The sequence below is a fragment of the Bubalus bubalis genome, chromosome 18 (assembly GCF_019923935.1).
Source record: "Bubalus bubalis isolate 160015118507 breed Murrah chromosome 18, NDDB_SH_1, whole genome shotgun sequence".
NCBI lineage: Eukaryota > Metazoa > Chordata > Mammalia > Artiodactyla > Bovidae > Bubalus > Bubalus bubalis.
The window spans coordinates 48,134,638-48,150,946 of NC_059174.1; the positions used below are offsets into that span (position 1 = coordinate 48,134,638).

Below are 16,309 nucleotides of genomic sequence, written 5' to 3' on the forward strand. Positions count from 1 at the left end.
GCCCTGCCGCCCCCCAGAACTTCATCACAGCCGAGGAGCTGCGGAGAGAGCTGCCGCCTGACCAGGCCGAGTACTGCATCGCCCGCATGGCGCCCTACCAGGGCCCTGACGCCGTGCCCGGCGCCCTCGACTATAAGTCCTTCTCCACAGCCCTGTACGGAGAGAGCGACCTGTGAGGCCCGGCTCGGAGAACCCCCGACCAAACGCCCCCCTCCTCACAGCCTCCCGGAGGGGCTGGGGGAGCCCTTCCATCCCACCTCCCCACCGCGAGGGCCCCCGGCCCGCTCCTCTGACTCTGTATCTATGCAAAGCACTCTCTGTCGGTCTTGCTCGGGGGGCGGGTGGGCAGGGAGGGGCTGGGGCAGGCTCTCTCCTCTCTCTCTGTGGTCGGCCGCAAGGCTCTCCCTCCCCCTGGATGGGGGCCAGGAGGCTTACGGGGGTCAGCGCTTCTGGTCTGGTAAATATATATGATGTATTGTTTCGTTTTGGGTTTTTTTTTTTTCTAACTTTGTGGAGGGAACAGTGGATCCTCACAGCAAAACAGGCCCCCTCCAAGCCCTAGAAACGGCACCCCCACCCCTTCTCCCCCGAGGTCCCTTCACGGCCTCCCACATCCAGGCCAAAGCCCGACGTGCCTTGTCCAGGAACCGCCGAGCCTGCGATGGGCCCCGCAGAGGGTGCCCGGGCCGCCCGGCAGGAAAGAGGACCTGCCTGCTCCATCTCCCCTCCCCTCCAACTTGGTGTTGCCAGGATGTGAGGGGCTTCAGCTCAGTCCCCTCCTCTTCTGCGATAGGAGTGGGGCCAGGCAGACCAGCCTCCGGCCCTCACCCCCAGACACCCCCCTCTTTGCTTTGTCTGGACCTGTGTATCTCTTCAGATTTTCTAAGGACCACCCTCCTTCCCCAAACCGCCCCCCTTCCCAACACACACACACACATACAAATTCACAAAAAAACAAAAGCTATTAAAAAAAAAAATCAACCTTTCAGAGAATTCCTATTTACTTTATTAACTTACGGATTTATTATATATATTCACCTAGCAACATATCTTCGCCGCCTCTTGCTCTCATAATGAAGACATAGCTGATTGGCTCCCCTCCCCCAACCCCTCCCCGATTCTCTCTGATGTCTGCCGTCGGGCATGGGTCTCTGGGGACCCTCCTGAGGTGGAGGGTGGGCTGCTGCCCTAGCTGCCTGTTAGTGGATGGTTTTGCCCTCCCTTCCCTAACCGCCACCCCCCGCCTTATTTTTTTGAGTTTATTCTTGATTTTTTTTTTTCCCCCCGGTTTCTGGATAAACCTCCCTTCTGGGGACAAGATAATAAAACATGTAATATTTTTAAGAAGGATTTCTACAGCGTCCTGTTTTTCTATCCCTGTTCTCCACTTCTTTGGAGAGTGATGATGGAGCACCCCTTCCCAGAGCGAAGTGGGGGCTTGGGCATGCCCTAGTCCTTGTTCCCGTGAGTGTGTGAGCATAGGGGTGCCTCTGGGGACCCACTCTGGGCCAGCCACTGTTCTCAGCGTGTGATGTGGGCAGACTCATGCAGCCCGCACAGGGCAGGCGCCATGACCCTGCCCGAGGACAAAACAGAGGGGTGCAGGGACTTGCCCGGTGTCACCCAGCCGCTGAGGGGTGGGGCCTGAAATCCACTCTAGGCAGGCTGGCAGGCTGGCGCCCAAGGCCGCGCTCACCCGCTGTCAGAGCCTGCGGTCCAGGCTGGGATGGGGGAGAGGCAGGGCTCCCGGGCTGAGATCTAGGAGAAGGTGGCCACCTGCATCCACTGGGCGAGAGGAGACAGCAGGGGTGAGGCTAGGGGGCTCCCAGCACTCCCCCACCCGCGCCCTGCATTCCAGGCTCACCTGTCTGTGGGTCAGGCAGACGACCCCCTCACCCCCATCCAGGTGCTGGCTGCAGTGGCCTGTGCAGAGAGGGGTGAGATGAGGGCCCACCTCCCTGGTCCTGCAGCCACGGAGACCACCTCCTTCTGCCCCACCGGCGCCGGGGAGGGCACTCACGGAAGACGCAGATGAGCTGGGCCATGCAGGACACGAAGCGCTCAAAATCTACACGCAGGCGGCTGTCACGGTAGCGGCTCGTGAGGGCCTGGGTCAGCTGGTTGTTCAGGTGGAAGCCTGGGGGAGGCCACCTCTGAGGCCCGGCTGCCCCCTGAGCCCACCTCCGGGTCACACCACCCTCTCTGACTACCCAGGGAATGCAGGCACACTTCAGGGGGCCTGGTCCCAGCTTTGAGGCCCTGGGGCAACTCCCTTCATTTCTCTGGGCCTGTCATGGGAACTAGGTCAGCCCTGACCCCATGAGCGTGGGAAGGTGTTAGATGTCGAGAGCTTAGGACAGTATCCGCCAGCACATTGTTAACTTTGTCAGTGTTGTTATCCCTTTAAACTCTGAGAATTTCTGCTAATAGACACTGGAGAATACCTCCGTGCAGCAAAGCATTTTTGCTAGTCCCATATGGAGTCAATATCTTGACACTCCACATCAGGTGCCATTTCTGGAGTTTAGAAATATCTCTGGGGTTCGACCCTGGTGGGCCAGTGGTTAAGACTCCTGCTCTCCCACTGCACAGGGCATGGGTTCAATCTCTGGTCCCTGGTCAGGGACCTAGGATCCCGCATGCCATGAGGCATGGCCAAAAATAAAGCAAAATATATATATGTGTGTGTGTGTGTATATACATATGTGTGTATATATATATGTGTGTGTGTATATATATATATTTAAGGCTTCTTTGACAAGGAATTTCAAGAGAAGCCTTTAAAAGCTGGTACTTGTGAACCCCCTTACTAAGGTTACTGGGCCCTAGTGACCATGACCTCCTGGTTACCCCTCCCCAGGGCCCTCATTGTCCCTAGGCACCTGGTGGCCCACACAGGCTATGCCTAATCTCCTGCTCCCCTCACCCACCCACCCCCACTTGACCTAGGGCTTTGTCTTGCTGCCTTCAACACTTGATCCCCCCCCTCCGCCCAGAACACCATGTCCTACTCTGGTACACACCTCCTCCAGGAAGTCCTCTCAGATATTCAGCCCCACCCCCACAAGCAGCATCAAGCTCCCCCTCTGGGCTCCCACAGCTCCCTGCGCCTCCACGTCCCTGCCCTGACCATACCCCTTCCCAGCTGTCACTGGCATTAGTGACTGTCACTGGCATTAGTGGCTCTGGGACTAAGCAGGGGAGAGGTCTGGAAAAGGTGCCTGGTCACCACAGAATCCCCAGCATCAGCCAGCACAGGGCCTGGAGCAGGGCGGGATTCGGGAGTGTTCCTGGAGCAGTGGACAGGATAAGGTCAGAGCAGGTTTTGCCAGGCCCCCCAGCGCACAGCTGCCAGGGTCTTCCCGCCATGGCTTCCTGCTGGCCGCTCCCTGGCATTCCCTCCACTACATGCAGCCTTCCGCTTGCCTGCCAGCTCCAGCCTCACACACACCCTGATCCTGGACTTGCCTCTCCCTCCTCCGGCTGATAAGTACTAAAGAGCTGACCTCCCGAGGCTCTCCTGTCTTCCCCCACCAATCTCCTCTCTGACCACCTCTCCCTCCCCACTTGGCCCCAGCCATACCATCCCCCCCAACCCCTCCTCAGTTCTCCTCTCCATCATTGAGCCCGGTCGTTCACTCCTCTTCTGTTCACACTGGCCTCCATAACGCCTTTTCACTGCCTTTCCCTCTGTCTGGACGGCTCTTCCCCAGCGTCCCCGAGGCTCACTCCCCGTCCTTTGGATCTCTGCTCAACCATCACTTCAGCGAGGCCTTCCCTGCCTGCCCTGTCTCAACCCACACTCTGCTCACTGCATGTCCCAGCACCCTGGCCTGCTTCCTTTTCCACCACAGAACTCCTCACTAGAGGACACTCTGCTTGGTGTATCTGCACCACCAGAATGTCGGCCTCACGAGAGCACTTTTTTCTGCCTAGACTGACACCAACCCCCTACCGAGGGATACTGAGTGAATAGCACAGGCTTCCATCTTCCCCTCCTGTCTACCTGGGGCTCTTTCTCAGGCTCACATCTCCCCATCTTCTCTAACTCCATCTCCCCCACTGTCTTCTTCTTGTTCAGTCGCTCAGTCGTGTCTGACTGTTTGCGACCTCATGGACTGCAGCACGCCAGGCTGTCCTGTCCTTCACCATCTCCTGGAGCTTGCTCAAACTCATGTCCATCGAGTCAGTGATACCATCCAACCATCTCATCCTCTGTCGTCCCCTTCTCCTCCTGCCCTCAATCTTTTCCAGCATCAGGGTCTTTTCTAATGAGTCGGCTCTTGAGTTCCTTTCTTTTCTTGTATCTCCCTGGACCTTTGACCCCGCCCTTCTGCCTCTCAGACTCTGGGTCACATCCCCCCAGCCTCCCATCCCTCCATGTTGCATCCTTCCTTTTGCTATGGCCGATGAGCCCTGGGGTGGGGCATGGGGTCTAGCAGTTCTGTGTCTGACCCCAGCCTCCACTCCTTCCATGCAAGGTGAGATGGGGGGCAAATCACACTCGCACACCTTTTCTAACTGTGCAGCCCTGGAAAAGTGTGGGTCTCTGGCTCTGTGCCGTGGCTAGGGATTTGTGCCCCCACACAAATAGAAGGGGATTGTTCTATGTCTCCTGCAAGAACTCGGGAAGGCTCCAGTGAGAGCCTTCGTTTAGGTGACCTGGCCTGAGTGAATAGAAGCTAAGTTCCCAGCATTAAGCCCTGTGGGCGCCATTCCACAAGCTCCTTCCTGCCACCCTCTGTATGAGCCATTTTGCAGAGAGGAAAACAGAGGCCCCAGGAGGTGGACTCAAGAGCCCAGGGCCACCCAAGGAGTCCAGGACATTCTATTCTGAGGCCTTGTGGGCTGGGGACTCTCAGACACCAGCTCCCAAGGCCTCCCCTTCCTCTCGGGGAAGGCCCCACTCCCACAGCACCCTCCTCCCCCCACACAGAGGAGTCCCCCCTTCGGACCTCTTTTAGGGTCACCCAGTTCCTGCACAAACTAAGGTGTGGGCTTTGTGGGTGCGGGGGAGGGGTGTGGGGGAGGTGGGGGAGCAGATCCATCCCCAGGAGCCCCCAGAACCTCTGTCCATACCCGCCGCATTCAGTGCCAGCCTCAGCTCATAGGAGTTCATGGTTCCAGAGGCGTCCTCGTCGAACTTATCGAATGTGGCCTGGGCAGGGAGGTCTGGGTCAGTCCCACCCCCAGGTCCCGGAGCACCCTCAAGAAGGCTGAAAGTGGGCCTGAGTTCCCACCCGCCTCCCTTTCTTCCTGGCTTTTCCATGCCAGCAGCTGAACCACTTTGGGTCTCTGTTGCCCACTCTGTAAAGTGGGAATAACAGTACCAGCGGTAATAGAGGGGTTGTGGGGACAAGGTGAGACTCTATCCACAAAGGGCTCAGTGAACAGTAGCTTGTCACTTGTAGTGTGTGAAGGCCTGCGACTGTTTTCTCCTCACAGAGGTCCAGAGCAGCAGGAATGACGGCCTCCCAGCCATAGACCAGCAAAGGCCCGCTCAGGTCACACAGCCAGCAAGGGGCTGAGCTGGGAGCTGGGGTTCCAAACCAGGATCAGAGTTTGCTCTTGATCCTTGAGCTATTTTAGTGCCCCCTGGAGGGACAAAGTGGCGCTAGTGGTAAAGAACCTGCCTGCCAATGCAGGAGACAGACGTGGTTCGATCCCTGGGTCGGGAAGATCCCCTGGAGGAGGGCATGGCAACCCACTCCAGTATTCTTGCCTGGAGAATCCCATGGACACAGGAGCCTGGCGGGCTATTGTCCATAGGGTCACAAAGACTCAGACACCACTGAAGCGACTTAGGACACACATGCAAAGGGACAACAAAGGTGGTAGGGGCAGGGGCATCCTTGAGGTTGGTGTGGTGCTGGCTGGTTCCCCCTTCTCCCCTGGGATCCTGCTAGCCCACAGCGCACCTAGGTCTATTAGTAAAGGTTCCTGGCCCTCCAGGAGGAGGTGCCCTGCCCAGTGCCCCACCTTACCTGCCACTCCAGGAGGTGGCCCCAGAGCTGCTGGAAGTGGTACAAGTCCAGGCTTCCCCCATGCTGGAGAGGGAGCATCTGGTTAAGGTCAATGTCTCCAGAAGGGGAGCCGAGGCTATTCCCCTTCCCTGGGCACTGCCCCCATCGTATACCCCAAAACATTGCAGCAGCTGCTCACAGGTCCTGAGCCCGATTTCTCTGGGGGTCCAGGCATGGGCCCTGGCTACAGGGAAAACAAAAAGATAGCACTTCCCACATCCTGGTCATCATGGTAAGTGCTCAGGATTATTGTTATCTCTGAAAGTCCTGCAACTGATGGAAACTAGCAGAGCTGGGATTTGAACCCAGGCAAGGCGGTCTGAGTCAGTGCTTAGGGCAGTGACACTCCCTGCTTCTCCCTTAGAGGAACGGAGGCTTATGAGTGGCCATGGCCTTGGCCACAGGTCCCATCACAGGATCCACAGTTCGGGCCACAGGGGAGGCGCTGGCAAGCTGAAGCCAGGGTTCCCGTGGCCTTTCTCCCAGCAGCATCGTGGATGGACACACATGGGGGCTCCGGGGATCCACTCTTGGTCCCCAACTCACCAGGCTCCAGGGCGATGCTTAACAAGATCTGGAGCTGAGGGGCACCAAGTTCTTCCTCCTGGCGAGGACAGAGATGGTTGTGAGGCTGCACTCAGGTAGTCATTCAACAAATAGCCCAGGGCAGGGGGGCCCAGACAGCGTGCGGGGAGGTGCTGGGACATGGCAGAGCCTGAGAGAGCCCCCGGCCTGGCAGAGCTCCTGGTCCATGGAGGGAGAGAGATGTGTCCACAGAGAGGTCAGGGTTGCAGTGGGGAAGCCCTGGGCTGCTGGAACTCGCACAGGGCAAGTGGCTGGCCAGCCTGGGGAAAGAAAAGGCCTCTGCCTGGCAGGGGTTGTGAAGGGAGAGAAAGCAGTCCAGGATACAGAGTGAGCAAAGGCCCTGTGGCAGGGAAGAGCTGTGAGGGTTTTGGCAAAAGAAGTTCATGATATTTAAGCACAGAGAGACTGGGAAACTAAAGTAAAATGAGATGTTATATGACGAGGGAGGGAAGAGGAGGGAATCTACTTAGCCCTGCCCCACCTCCTCACCTCTCCTGCCAGCTCCTGAAAAAGCTGCTGTAACTCCAGCTCCAGGGGAATGTAGGGGACCTGTGGGGTTGGGTAGTTTAGTTCTGGCCAAGAAGTTCCACTCACTCCGCCGCCTTTCCCCGCCTCTCCCGCCCACATACACACACCATAAAGCCCCTTTCCCAGAGCCGCTCCTCACCATAAGGGCGTGCAGGTCGGCGCTGATCACGTCATCTACCTCCCTGCAAATTACAGACGGGAGATGGGGGAGGGGGCTCTCACCCCGCGGCTGAGGATATGGAGCACTCGGGGTCTCAGCTGAGAGTCAGGTGGGATTTAGGTGGGATACTGGGGGCCGGGGCTGACGCAGGCGGGGCTGGGGATCCCGGGGGGCGGGGCTGGGGATCCTGGGGGCGGGGCTAGGGATCCCGGGGGCGCGGCTGGGAATCCCGGGGGCGGGGCTGGGTGTCCAGCTCACACGGCAGTGTGGCGGCGCTCAGAGAACACGCGCAGCGTAAAGTCGGCCTCATCGCCGGCACGGGCGGCGCTGGGCACCACCAGGTAGTGGCCCGGGCGCAGGCGGCAGCGGCGGCTCACGTCGCGGCGGGCGCAGAATGGTGAGCGGTCGGCGCGCAGCAGGCCGGACAAATGCGCGCGACTCCTCGGGGAGTCCCACAGGCCCAGTAGCTGGGGGGGATAAGGCGGCGTGACTACCACGGTCCAAGTTCACCCCATCCGACCTCCGACCCACTGCACCCTCCACACCGCCCTGGACAAACCCACTGGTCACCGATCACCCCAAGCGCGCCTCAGGCCCCCAGGTTGTAGGAGCCGCTGGGGCTGGTTCAGGGATGGATGGAATCTGGGGTCTTTTCTGATACCCACCTCCTCTGGGATCTGAAAGAAGGAAGAGCCAGGGGAGTCAGGGCCCCGGGAGGCAGCCAAGGGGCGGAGCCCTTCCCTGCTGCCTCCACATCCCTGCCTCTTTTCTTCCCACCCCACCCCTTCTAAAGGCCCTGCCCCTTAGTTCCTGACCTAGCCCCTCCTGCCCACCCTCTCCCATCTGTGCCCTCAAGTGCCTTCTCTTCTCCTGGGTCCACTCCCAAATCCTCAGCCTTTTCTCCAGCCCTTTCTCTGACTCCATTCCCTCTGCCCTCTGCCCCTCAGTCTCTCTCTGCGCACTCCCTAGCCCTTCAGCCTCTCCTTGAATCTCTGACGTCCTCAACTGTCTCCTGACCCTGACCCTTGGCCCCCATCCACTACCCCTTCGGCCTCCCCAGCCCCTCTCCACCCCCTCGATCCTGCCTTGGCCTCCTGTACCTCCATGCCTCTGTGTCTTCCCCTCGCCCCCCCACTGCCTCTGCTCAGCCCGGGGTCCCACCTGGAACACGTGGAAGCCCATGGTCAGGTATCTGAGGCCCTGGGCCCTCAGGCGCCGCTGGTTGCGCTGGATGAGTGACAGGAGAACAGTGCATTTGGGGGTGCGAGCACCCCGTGCGGGGCCCCGTGCCCCTTCTGCCCCCCAGCACCCCAAGGACCCATCCTCTTCCTCATCCTCTTCATCAGGCTCCAGCAGCGTCAGCCGGAACTGGGGGTTAGTCCAGAAGGTTTCTAGGAAAGGACAAAGAGACAGGGTTACCCAGCCTGCCACAGCCCCACCCCTCCTTGCCTTTGGGGCCCCCTCCAGGCCTCACCGGCACCAGGCTGGCTCCCGCCAGAGTTGAAGCCGCGCACCCAGCGGCCTTGGAAGGTGTGGATGTGCCAGCTGCCTCCAGCCGGGCTGGGGCCTAGCACCTCGGGGCTCAGCGAGCAGATCTGGACGGTGTCGAAGTGGCGGAAGAAGTCCAGCAGCTCCATCCTGGACGGTGGCTGGTGGTCAGACCCTGCCCGGGCCCTCACCTCCCCAGGGCCCTAGTCCCCCAAATTATCCCATGACCCCCTCAATCACAAAGCCCCCTGAATTCCTTAAATGTTGCCAGTTACACATCAGTCCCCCAAATTAGACCCCTCCAGCTCCCCTAGTGCATGCTGTGCTAAATCACTTCAGTGGTGTCCCACTCTTTGTGATCCTGTGGACTGCAGCCTGCCAGGCCCCTTTGTTCATGGGATTCTCCAGCAAGAATACAGGAGTGGGTTGCCATGCCCTCCACCAGGGGATCTTCCCGACCCAGGGATTGAACCCAGGTTTCTTATGTCTCCTGCATCAGCCAGTGGGTTCTTTACCACTAGCGCCACCTGCTCCCCTAGATTTCTCCCCAAATATTGAGACCTCAGACTCTCTATTACTAACAAGCATCCTTCAGCCCCTCAATTTGCCAATTTCAAGAAATGCCCCTGATGTCACCAACTCTCCCTCAATTGTGCTAAATATCTCTTCAACCTGTTGAAGATTACTATGCTTCCCAATTCCCCTAATATTACTGCTAATTCTTCAGCTCCCCAAAATAGAACCCAGCTTCCCAAATTACCACGGATATGGTCAGTTTCTCTGCCACTTAGGACTTATCCCCATGAACTTCTCCCGTGTCCCTTCAAGTGGGACTTGCCCCCTCCCTGATCCCAGTAGCCTGGCACCCCTCGCCCAGGCAGACCTGGGACCCTGCCCCACTCACCAGAACTCGCCATCCTCCTTTTTCACCAGCAAGGCATCTCGCCACTCTGTAGGGAGCGCATCCCAGCGTGGGCAGCTGGAGAGACTGAGGTGTAAGGGGTAGGCGGGGGGGGAGCCGAGCCACCCACCCACCCCAGATCCATCCCACCTGTCGCTCCAGGCCCCATTCCACTCCACTCGGCCCCATGGATTCCGCAGCCGCAGCAGCCGCACCCTGGTGAAGCCCAGTGACACCTAAGGAGGCATGGTCAGTGGGGAGTTTGGTGCCCAGACACACCTTGCCAGCCCACCCTGGGGATTCCTCACCTTGTGTGTGCCCGTGACTGAATATGCGTGTCCCTTCACCAGCCCATCTTCTGTCCGGTACTCACCCCGATCACTCTGGGCAGAGGACAGGGGACAGTGAACCACAGTGGGGGACAGGAGGGTGGCTGCTCCTCTCTGCACTGCCACCTCCTGTCACCAAGACAGGAGTCACCCAGAGCACCTAACTCCGAGAGGGTCTGGGAGTTGGGGAGGGAAGGCAAGAGAAGGGAGAGAGAGAGGCAGATGGAGACAAGAGACTAAAATAGATGAGAGAGACAGAGAAATAGGGACAAAGAAAGATACAGAACAAAAACAGAAAGAAAAATACAGAACAGAGAGGAAAAGAGGCAGAGAAATGCACAAGACAATCAATAACTGAGCAGAGGATTAAGCAAATGAATGAGTGAATGAGTTAGACTGACTCGGTGTATGAGTATGTGATTAGGTCACAGATGGACATATGACCCAAACTGAGCCCATGAAAAGCAATCACACAATGTTCATGGAACTTCTAAGAGGCACTTTTTTTCACCCTCCTCCCACCTGAGTATGGGCTTCCCAGGTGGTGCAGTAGTAAAGAATCTGCCTGCCAATGCAGGAGACCCCAGAGACTCAGGTTAGACCCCTGAGTCATCCCCTGGAGTAGGAACTGGCAACCTGATCCAGTATTCTTGGCTGGAAAATTCCACGGACAGAGCCTGGCAGGCTACAGTCCGTGGGTGTCGCAGAGAGTCAGACATGACCTCGCAACTAAGCACATACCACCTGAGCAGTAGGAGGAATCTGCCTCTGTGGGGGTCACTTTTGTGCCCGTGAGAGAAAAGTTTGCAAGTGACTCTAACCCAGAAGCAGGAATTAAAAAAAAAACAAACCACATTCACAACATCCACTAAGCACCTAGATCCAGCTGTGGCTGAAGCTTAACTTGTTCTGAGATTAAAGAGATGTCCTTTTGACTGGCTCGTGTTATATTTGTGGGAGAGAATAAGCCAACAGTGAAAGCAGAGAGGAGAAGGACACAGGACACGGCCTCCTTCTAGTCATGACTGTGCTCAGATCCTGGCGTGGGGGCGGTCTTCATGGGAGTCTGACTCTCTCACCAGGGCAGTGGCCCCCACGAGGGACTCCTTGGCCAGGGCATGGCGCAGGATGGAGAAGAAGCCCGGAGGGTTTGGAGTGTCCTTCTTCAGGTAAAGCACCTCACCTACGCCCCCTGTGAAGTCCACAAAAGCCTCATTCATGTGGCCGCCTCGCATCACCTCATAGGAGCCGTGGAGCCTGTGGGAGCAGGTCTGGGGTCAGGCATCTGAGGCATGATTGAGTATCTCAGGCAACCCCTGGGATATGTGGGGTGGGGTGGGGCCCAGGCTGTGAGGTCCCAGTCTGAGGTCCTGGGGACTATCCCCGAAATTGGCAGACTCTTGAAAAAAGGCACACTTTCACTTTTCACTTTCATGCACTGGAGGAGGAAATGGCAACCCACTCCAGTGTTCTTGCCTGGAGAATCCCAGGGACGGCGGGGCGTGTTGGGCTGCTGTCTATGGGGTCGCACAGAGTTGGACACGACTGAAGCGACTTAGCAGCAGCAGCAGCAGAAGCCCTAGAAAATCAGGCCGGTGGCTCCTGGGCCACCAGGACTGCATGATTTGGGGCTCATGGGAGAGTTCTGTCAGAATTCTGGACTTCCTGGGGGCTGTGTCTGATATTTTGAGTCTGTGGGAGATTTCTGCTTTGAGGGTGATCCCTGTGGGCCTTGTCAGGGATTTCAGAGCCGCAGAATGGGGAAAAGCAAAGACCTGAGGGTCCCGGGGATTACACCTGATATTTTGGAGGTATCTTGGGTTTCTCGATGGATCAGGAGAGACTGAGATTGCAGGTTCTCCAAGGGTGACACCAGGGCCTGACATGATATTTCAGGCTCCTTCAAAATTACGAGTGTTTGCTGCTGCTGTTGCTAAGTCGCTTCAGTCGTGTCCGACTCTGTGCGACCCCATAGATGGCACCCCACCAGGCTCCCCCGTCCCTGGGATTCTCCAGTCAAGAACACTGGAGTGGGTTGCCATTTCCTCCTCCAGTGCATGAAAGTGAAAAGTGAACGTGAAGTCGCTCAGTGTGTCCGACCCTCAGCGATCCCATGGACTGCAGCCTTCCAGGCTCCTCCGTCCATGGGATTTTCCAGGCAAGAGTACTGGAGTGGGGTGCCATTGCCTTCTCCAATTACGAGTGTTTAGTGGGTGTCTAAGAATATTTTGTGTAAAATATGGATGGAGGGAAGTGTTCATGATTTGGAAGTCATTAGGTGATGGTGTAATATGAGGGTCCTTGGTTTGAGATCTTTGGCGAAGTATCTTGGGGATCCCAGAAGTCAGGGGGCTCCAGGGGTCCCCTGTGGCCTGAGGGCTGCTGGCTAGGACTTGAGGTTGCTGCTGGGGGCGTCAGGGTCTTACTTAGCATAGGCCTTTTCCAGGAGCGGAGCCCAGAACTCGTTCCGCTGATCGGAGCGCACGAACATCAGCTTCCCGTCGCACACAGGCAGCCTGTCGTCCACCACGACATCCACCCAGTGGCCAAACTGCCAGAGCTGGTGGGGGGATGGGCAGGGCCAGGGCTCAACTTCCCTCCTCCAACCCTGCTGGGCCCCCAGCCCCTGCCCTCCTGACCCGGCTGTACCAGTCCGGGAATTCCAGCCCCAAGGGGACAGTGTGAGCTATGAAATCCATGTCACCCTGGGGGAAAATGAGGCATGAACAGAGGAACCAAGCTTTACCTGGAAGTGGAAGACACCTGCATAGCCATGTTGGAAGCCCTGTCCCGGGGGGACCACTCGGGACAGGAGTCGGGGGTACAGAGTGAGGGAGGCAGCGGCCGCAAGAAACCAGCAGTTACCTGGGAGGAAAGGCTGGGATTAAGGGAGCAGGGAAAGAAGGCACAAGGGGGAGAGGCGGAGAGGGGGATGAGGGGGGAATGGTGGCATGGGGTGGGGCAGGGAGGCTGAGGTGGGGCGGCTGCAGGGTCCCACTGCAACTTGTGGGATCTGGGGGCTCAACATGGGTTCAGAGGTCTCACCCAGTCTCCCCTGACACACGTCTGTTCTACTCATGTCCTCACAGATGAACTGGGGCTCAGTGCAAAACTCCTGCGGGTGATGAGGGATTCCAGGCCTCAGCCAGGAAGGAGAGGGAAGGAGAAGCCAGGAGGTGAGATGCCTGGGTCCCCTCCTGCCCTCACAGCTCTGGAGTAATGAGCACCTCCAGCCCCGTGAGAGGCTTGTAAAGCCTGGGGCAGGCGTTTGGCTTCCCTGGGCCTTCCCTGGGCCTCCCCTGACACAGGATGGCTGACTGTGCTCTGAGGTGGTCCCACAGTGACACTTCCTCCCTCAGACCAGGAGCCCAGCTCCCAACCCCCTCCTCCCTCAGACCAGACACCCAGCTCACAACCTTCCTCAGACCAGGAGCCCAGCTCGCAACCCCTTCCTCCCTCAGACCAGGAACCCACCTCCCAACCCCCTACTCCCTCAGACCAGAGGCCCAGATCCCAACCTCTTCCCTCAGACCAGAGGCCCAGCTCCCAACCCCCTCCTCCCTCAGACCAGCAGCCCAGCTCCCAAAGTCTTCCCTCAGACCAGGAGCCCACCTCCCAACTCCCGCCTCCCTCAGACCAGAGGCCCAGCTCCCAGAGTCTTCCCTCAGACCAGGAGCCCACCTCCCAACTCCCTCCTCCCTCAGACCAGAGGCCCAGCTCCCAACCTCCTTCCTCAGACCAGAGGCCCAGCTCACAACCTCTTCCCTCAGACCAGAGGCCCAGCTCCCAACTCCCTCCTTCCTCAGACCAGGAGCCCAGTCCTCAGCCCCCTCCTCCCTCAGACCAGGAGCCCAAACCCCATCCACACATTACGTGGGGTCTCTTCCATTCCACCCCTTTGGCCTTCTCCGAGTGGGGCCCCAGCTGGTCGTAGCCAAGGGCATCAGGGCCAGCAGGGAAGTAGGGGTCTCGGAACAGGATCCCTTCATCCAGGCAGGCTGCTAGGATTGCTTTGTAGTTCTGGCCCCGAAAGAGCTTTGGGCCCTTGGTTTCAGGCCCTGTCTCCTCGTTAACCAACTGGATGGTGACTCTCCTGCTGCCACACGCCATCGGACACTGTGGGCTCACAGGCTGGCATTGGGCCCTTTAACCTCCTGAGTCATGGGGGCGGGGCCTCCCCTCTATCTGAATGCAGATGGGGGTCTTTAAGCAGTGAGGAACCTTCCCTCATTAATACTAATTGAGGGTTTGGGGTTCCGGGGAGCAAGGACGCCTCTTCAGTGGTTTCTGCCTAAAGGCGTGGGCCCTTCAGTTGTGGCCAAGGTAGCAACTTAATGGGCTTGGCCAGCAGTCAGTTTGGAAGGTGGGCAGAGCTGAGAAAGGACCAGATGCCATTGTGGGAGTGCCTAGAAGGAGGTCAGTGTAGAGGGTGTGTCTCTGCCAGCTTGTCCCTGCATACCTCCCTCTGTGGGAAGGAGGAAGGCAGGTTTGGGGAGGGAGACATCTTTACCTCTGTGTCTCTCTGTCTCTCCATCTGACAGTTTCTCTCTCTACCTGCCATCATAACTCTCTTTTCTATTTTGGCCTCCATGTCTCTTTCTGTCCATCTTTCTTGGCTCATTTTGTCTTTTCTCCATTTTTTGTTTATCTGTATCTGTATCTCTATATCTCCTGCTACCTCCGTTTCTCTCTTTGCACCTCTTCCTGATTCTCTTTCTCTCTCTGTATCTATCTATCTTGTGCATGCCCCACTGTCTGTCCCTCGCCATTTTCTCCCTGTCACCTAAAGGGACTTTGAGCCCTCAGGACTCCTGTCTCTCCCCTCCTCTACAAGGCAGATCTCAACTTGGTTGCCCCAGGTTGACCGTGGAGGGGCTGCTCTGCACCTACCTGTCGTAGATGGGGAGCCAGGCCCACCAGTGGCTATGACACCCCATCCTGCCCATCTGTGGCTTAGGGCTCAGTGGAGCAGTATTTTCCCAAAAGGATGATGGAGCTTGGTGGAATGGCTGGAAGAAGGACTTTGGTTCTTGTCTTCTTTGAAGAAAGAATTCAGTGAAGAGACCAAGAATAATGAAAAAGATAAAAGTGTTTATTAGGAGCAAAGCACCTATAGCAGAGCAACAGGGATTGTGCACAATAGGGGCGGATTAGGTTGCTTGAATAGGGACAGTTTTTAGGGTTGTTTTTTTTTCTGGCCAGTCATCTCAATATATGGTCCTGGTATGGGCATGCATCTCTCAACCAAGATGGATTCCAGCCTGCGTCTTCTCCCTCCTTTTGTCCTTCCCCTAGACCGAAGGCCTTCTCTGTGCATGCATTGAGCTGGGAAACCCACAAGAATGCAGTAAATCAGGACCCACTGCTCCTGCTGGTATCCTATCTTGGAGCATCAGCAGGAGACCAGCTGCAGCTGCTCAGCCTGGGGCCTGATCCTTGTCTCAGATCCCTCCTGAGAGATGTGGACCCCCCCCCCCCAAATCTTATTGGGAGGATGATGGACAATGGTCCATCTTCTGTAGCTTCTTCAGGCTGACATTGGGCTTATACACCCTACCTAATTGGGGCCATGGAACACTCTTGTCAAGGGGCCCCAGGGCAGCTTCTGCTGTTTGGTTTGGTTTGGAGAGTCAGGATTGGTTTCAGAGAATCACTGGAATCCCTCTATCACCATCATCTTGAATTGCTGTAACCTGGAAAAAGCAAACTTAACAAGCAGATTAAAAAGACAAGCGTTGAAGATCACTCTGTGAACAGGCCTTTGCTCTACCCCTCAGATAAGGGGCTGTCCAAGGCCCCTCTTAACCCTAACATGGCCCAGAGGGAATCCAGAAAGTCTCTCCCCCGGAGTGGTGTAGGATGCTCAGGAAGAGCTAGAAAGGCATGTGAGATCAAACGCCGTTCTAATTGGCAAGTGAGAGGCACAGTGAAGTTATGGGTTCAAGGTTTCCCACTGACACCAGTTACGGAGCAAATTTTAGAGGAAAGAGGCCCATTTTGAGAAATCAGGATGGAATAAATGGCTCCGGCATTGATTAAAAAATTGATCTTCTGGACTTCTCTGCTGGTCCAGTGGTTAAGAATCTGCCTGCCAATGCATGGGACATGGGGTTCGATCCCTGGTCTGGGAAGATTCCACATCCCAGGGGGCAGCTAAGCCCATAGGTCACAACTACTGAGGCACAGGCATCCTAGAGCCTGTGCTCTGCAACAAGAGAAACCACTGCAGTGAGAAGCCCGCACACCACAACTACAGAAAGCCCACGTGCAGCAACAAAGACCCAGCGCAGCCAAA

The 16,309-nt window shown here is 57.2% G+C and overlaps 2 protein-coding genes across 8 annotated transcripts in view; one reads left to right on the forward strand and one right to left on the reverse strand.

Moving 5' to 3' along the window:
* ACTN4 (actinin alpha 4) overlaps positions 1 to 1,350 on the forward strand; it is a 74,182-nt gene extending 72,832 nt beyond the window's left edge. For all 5 annotated transcript variants that reach the window (XM_025269076.2, XM_006068698.3, XM_006068695.3 and 2 more), the window contains one exon: positions 18 to 1,350. In XM_025269076.2, coding sequence (XP_025124861.1) covers positions 18 to 176 — 159 coding nt within the window. In that variant the 3' untranslated portion in view covers positions 177 to 1,350. The remainder of the gene's footprint in view (positions 1 to 17) is intronic.
* Positions 1,084 to 14,385, reverse strand: CAPN12 (calpain 12). 3 transcript variants are annotated; one of them, XM_006068699.3, is made up of 21 exons: positions 13,888 to 14,375; positions 13,060 to 13,129; positions 12,761 to 12,879; positions 12,441 to 12,574; positions 11,094 to 11,271; positions 9,994 to 10,068; positions 9,836 to 9,921; positions 9,689 to 9,763; positions 8,771 to 8,934; positions 8,458 to 8,687; positions 7,962 to 7,973; positions 7,555 to 7,763; positions 7,276 to 7,318; positions 7,098 to 7,157; positions 6,570 to 6,627; positions 6,137 to 6,207; positions 5,985 to 6,047; positions 5,080 to 5,158; positions 2,021 to 2,137; positions 1,865 to 1,923; positions 1,084 to 1,785 (listed from the first exon to the last, which is right to left on the reverse strand). In XM_006068699.3, exons 1-21 carry the CDS (start codon positions 14,122 to 14,124, stop codon positions 1,759 to 1,761), a joined length of 2,166 nt encoding a protein of 721 aa, XP_006068761.1. In that variant the 5' UTR covers positions 14,125 to 14,375; the 3' UTR covers positions 1,084 to 1,758. The 3 variants fall into 3 exon arrangements, with proteins under 3 accessions (XP_006068761.1, XP_044788225.1, XP_044788226.1); XM_044932290.1 differs by lacking the exon at positions 6,137 to 6,207 and having other exon boundaries at positions 6,529 to 6,627; positions 13,888 to 14,385; XM_044932291.1 differs by lacking the exon at positions 2,021 to 2,137 and having other exon boundaries at positions 13,888 to 14,382.
* Between the last annotated feature and the right edge of the window lie 1,924 nt (positions 14,386 to 16,309).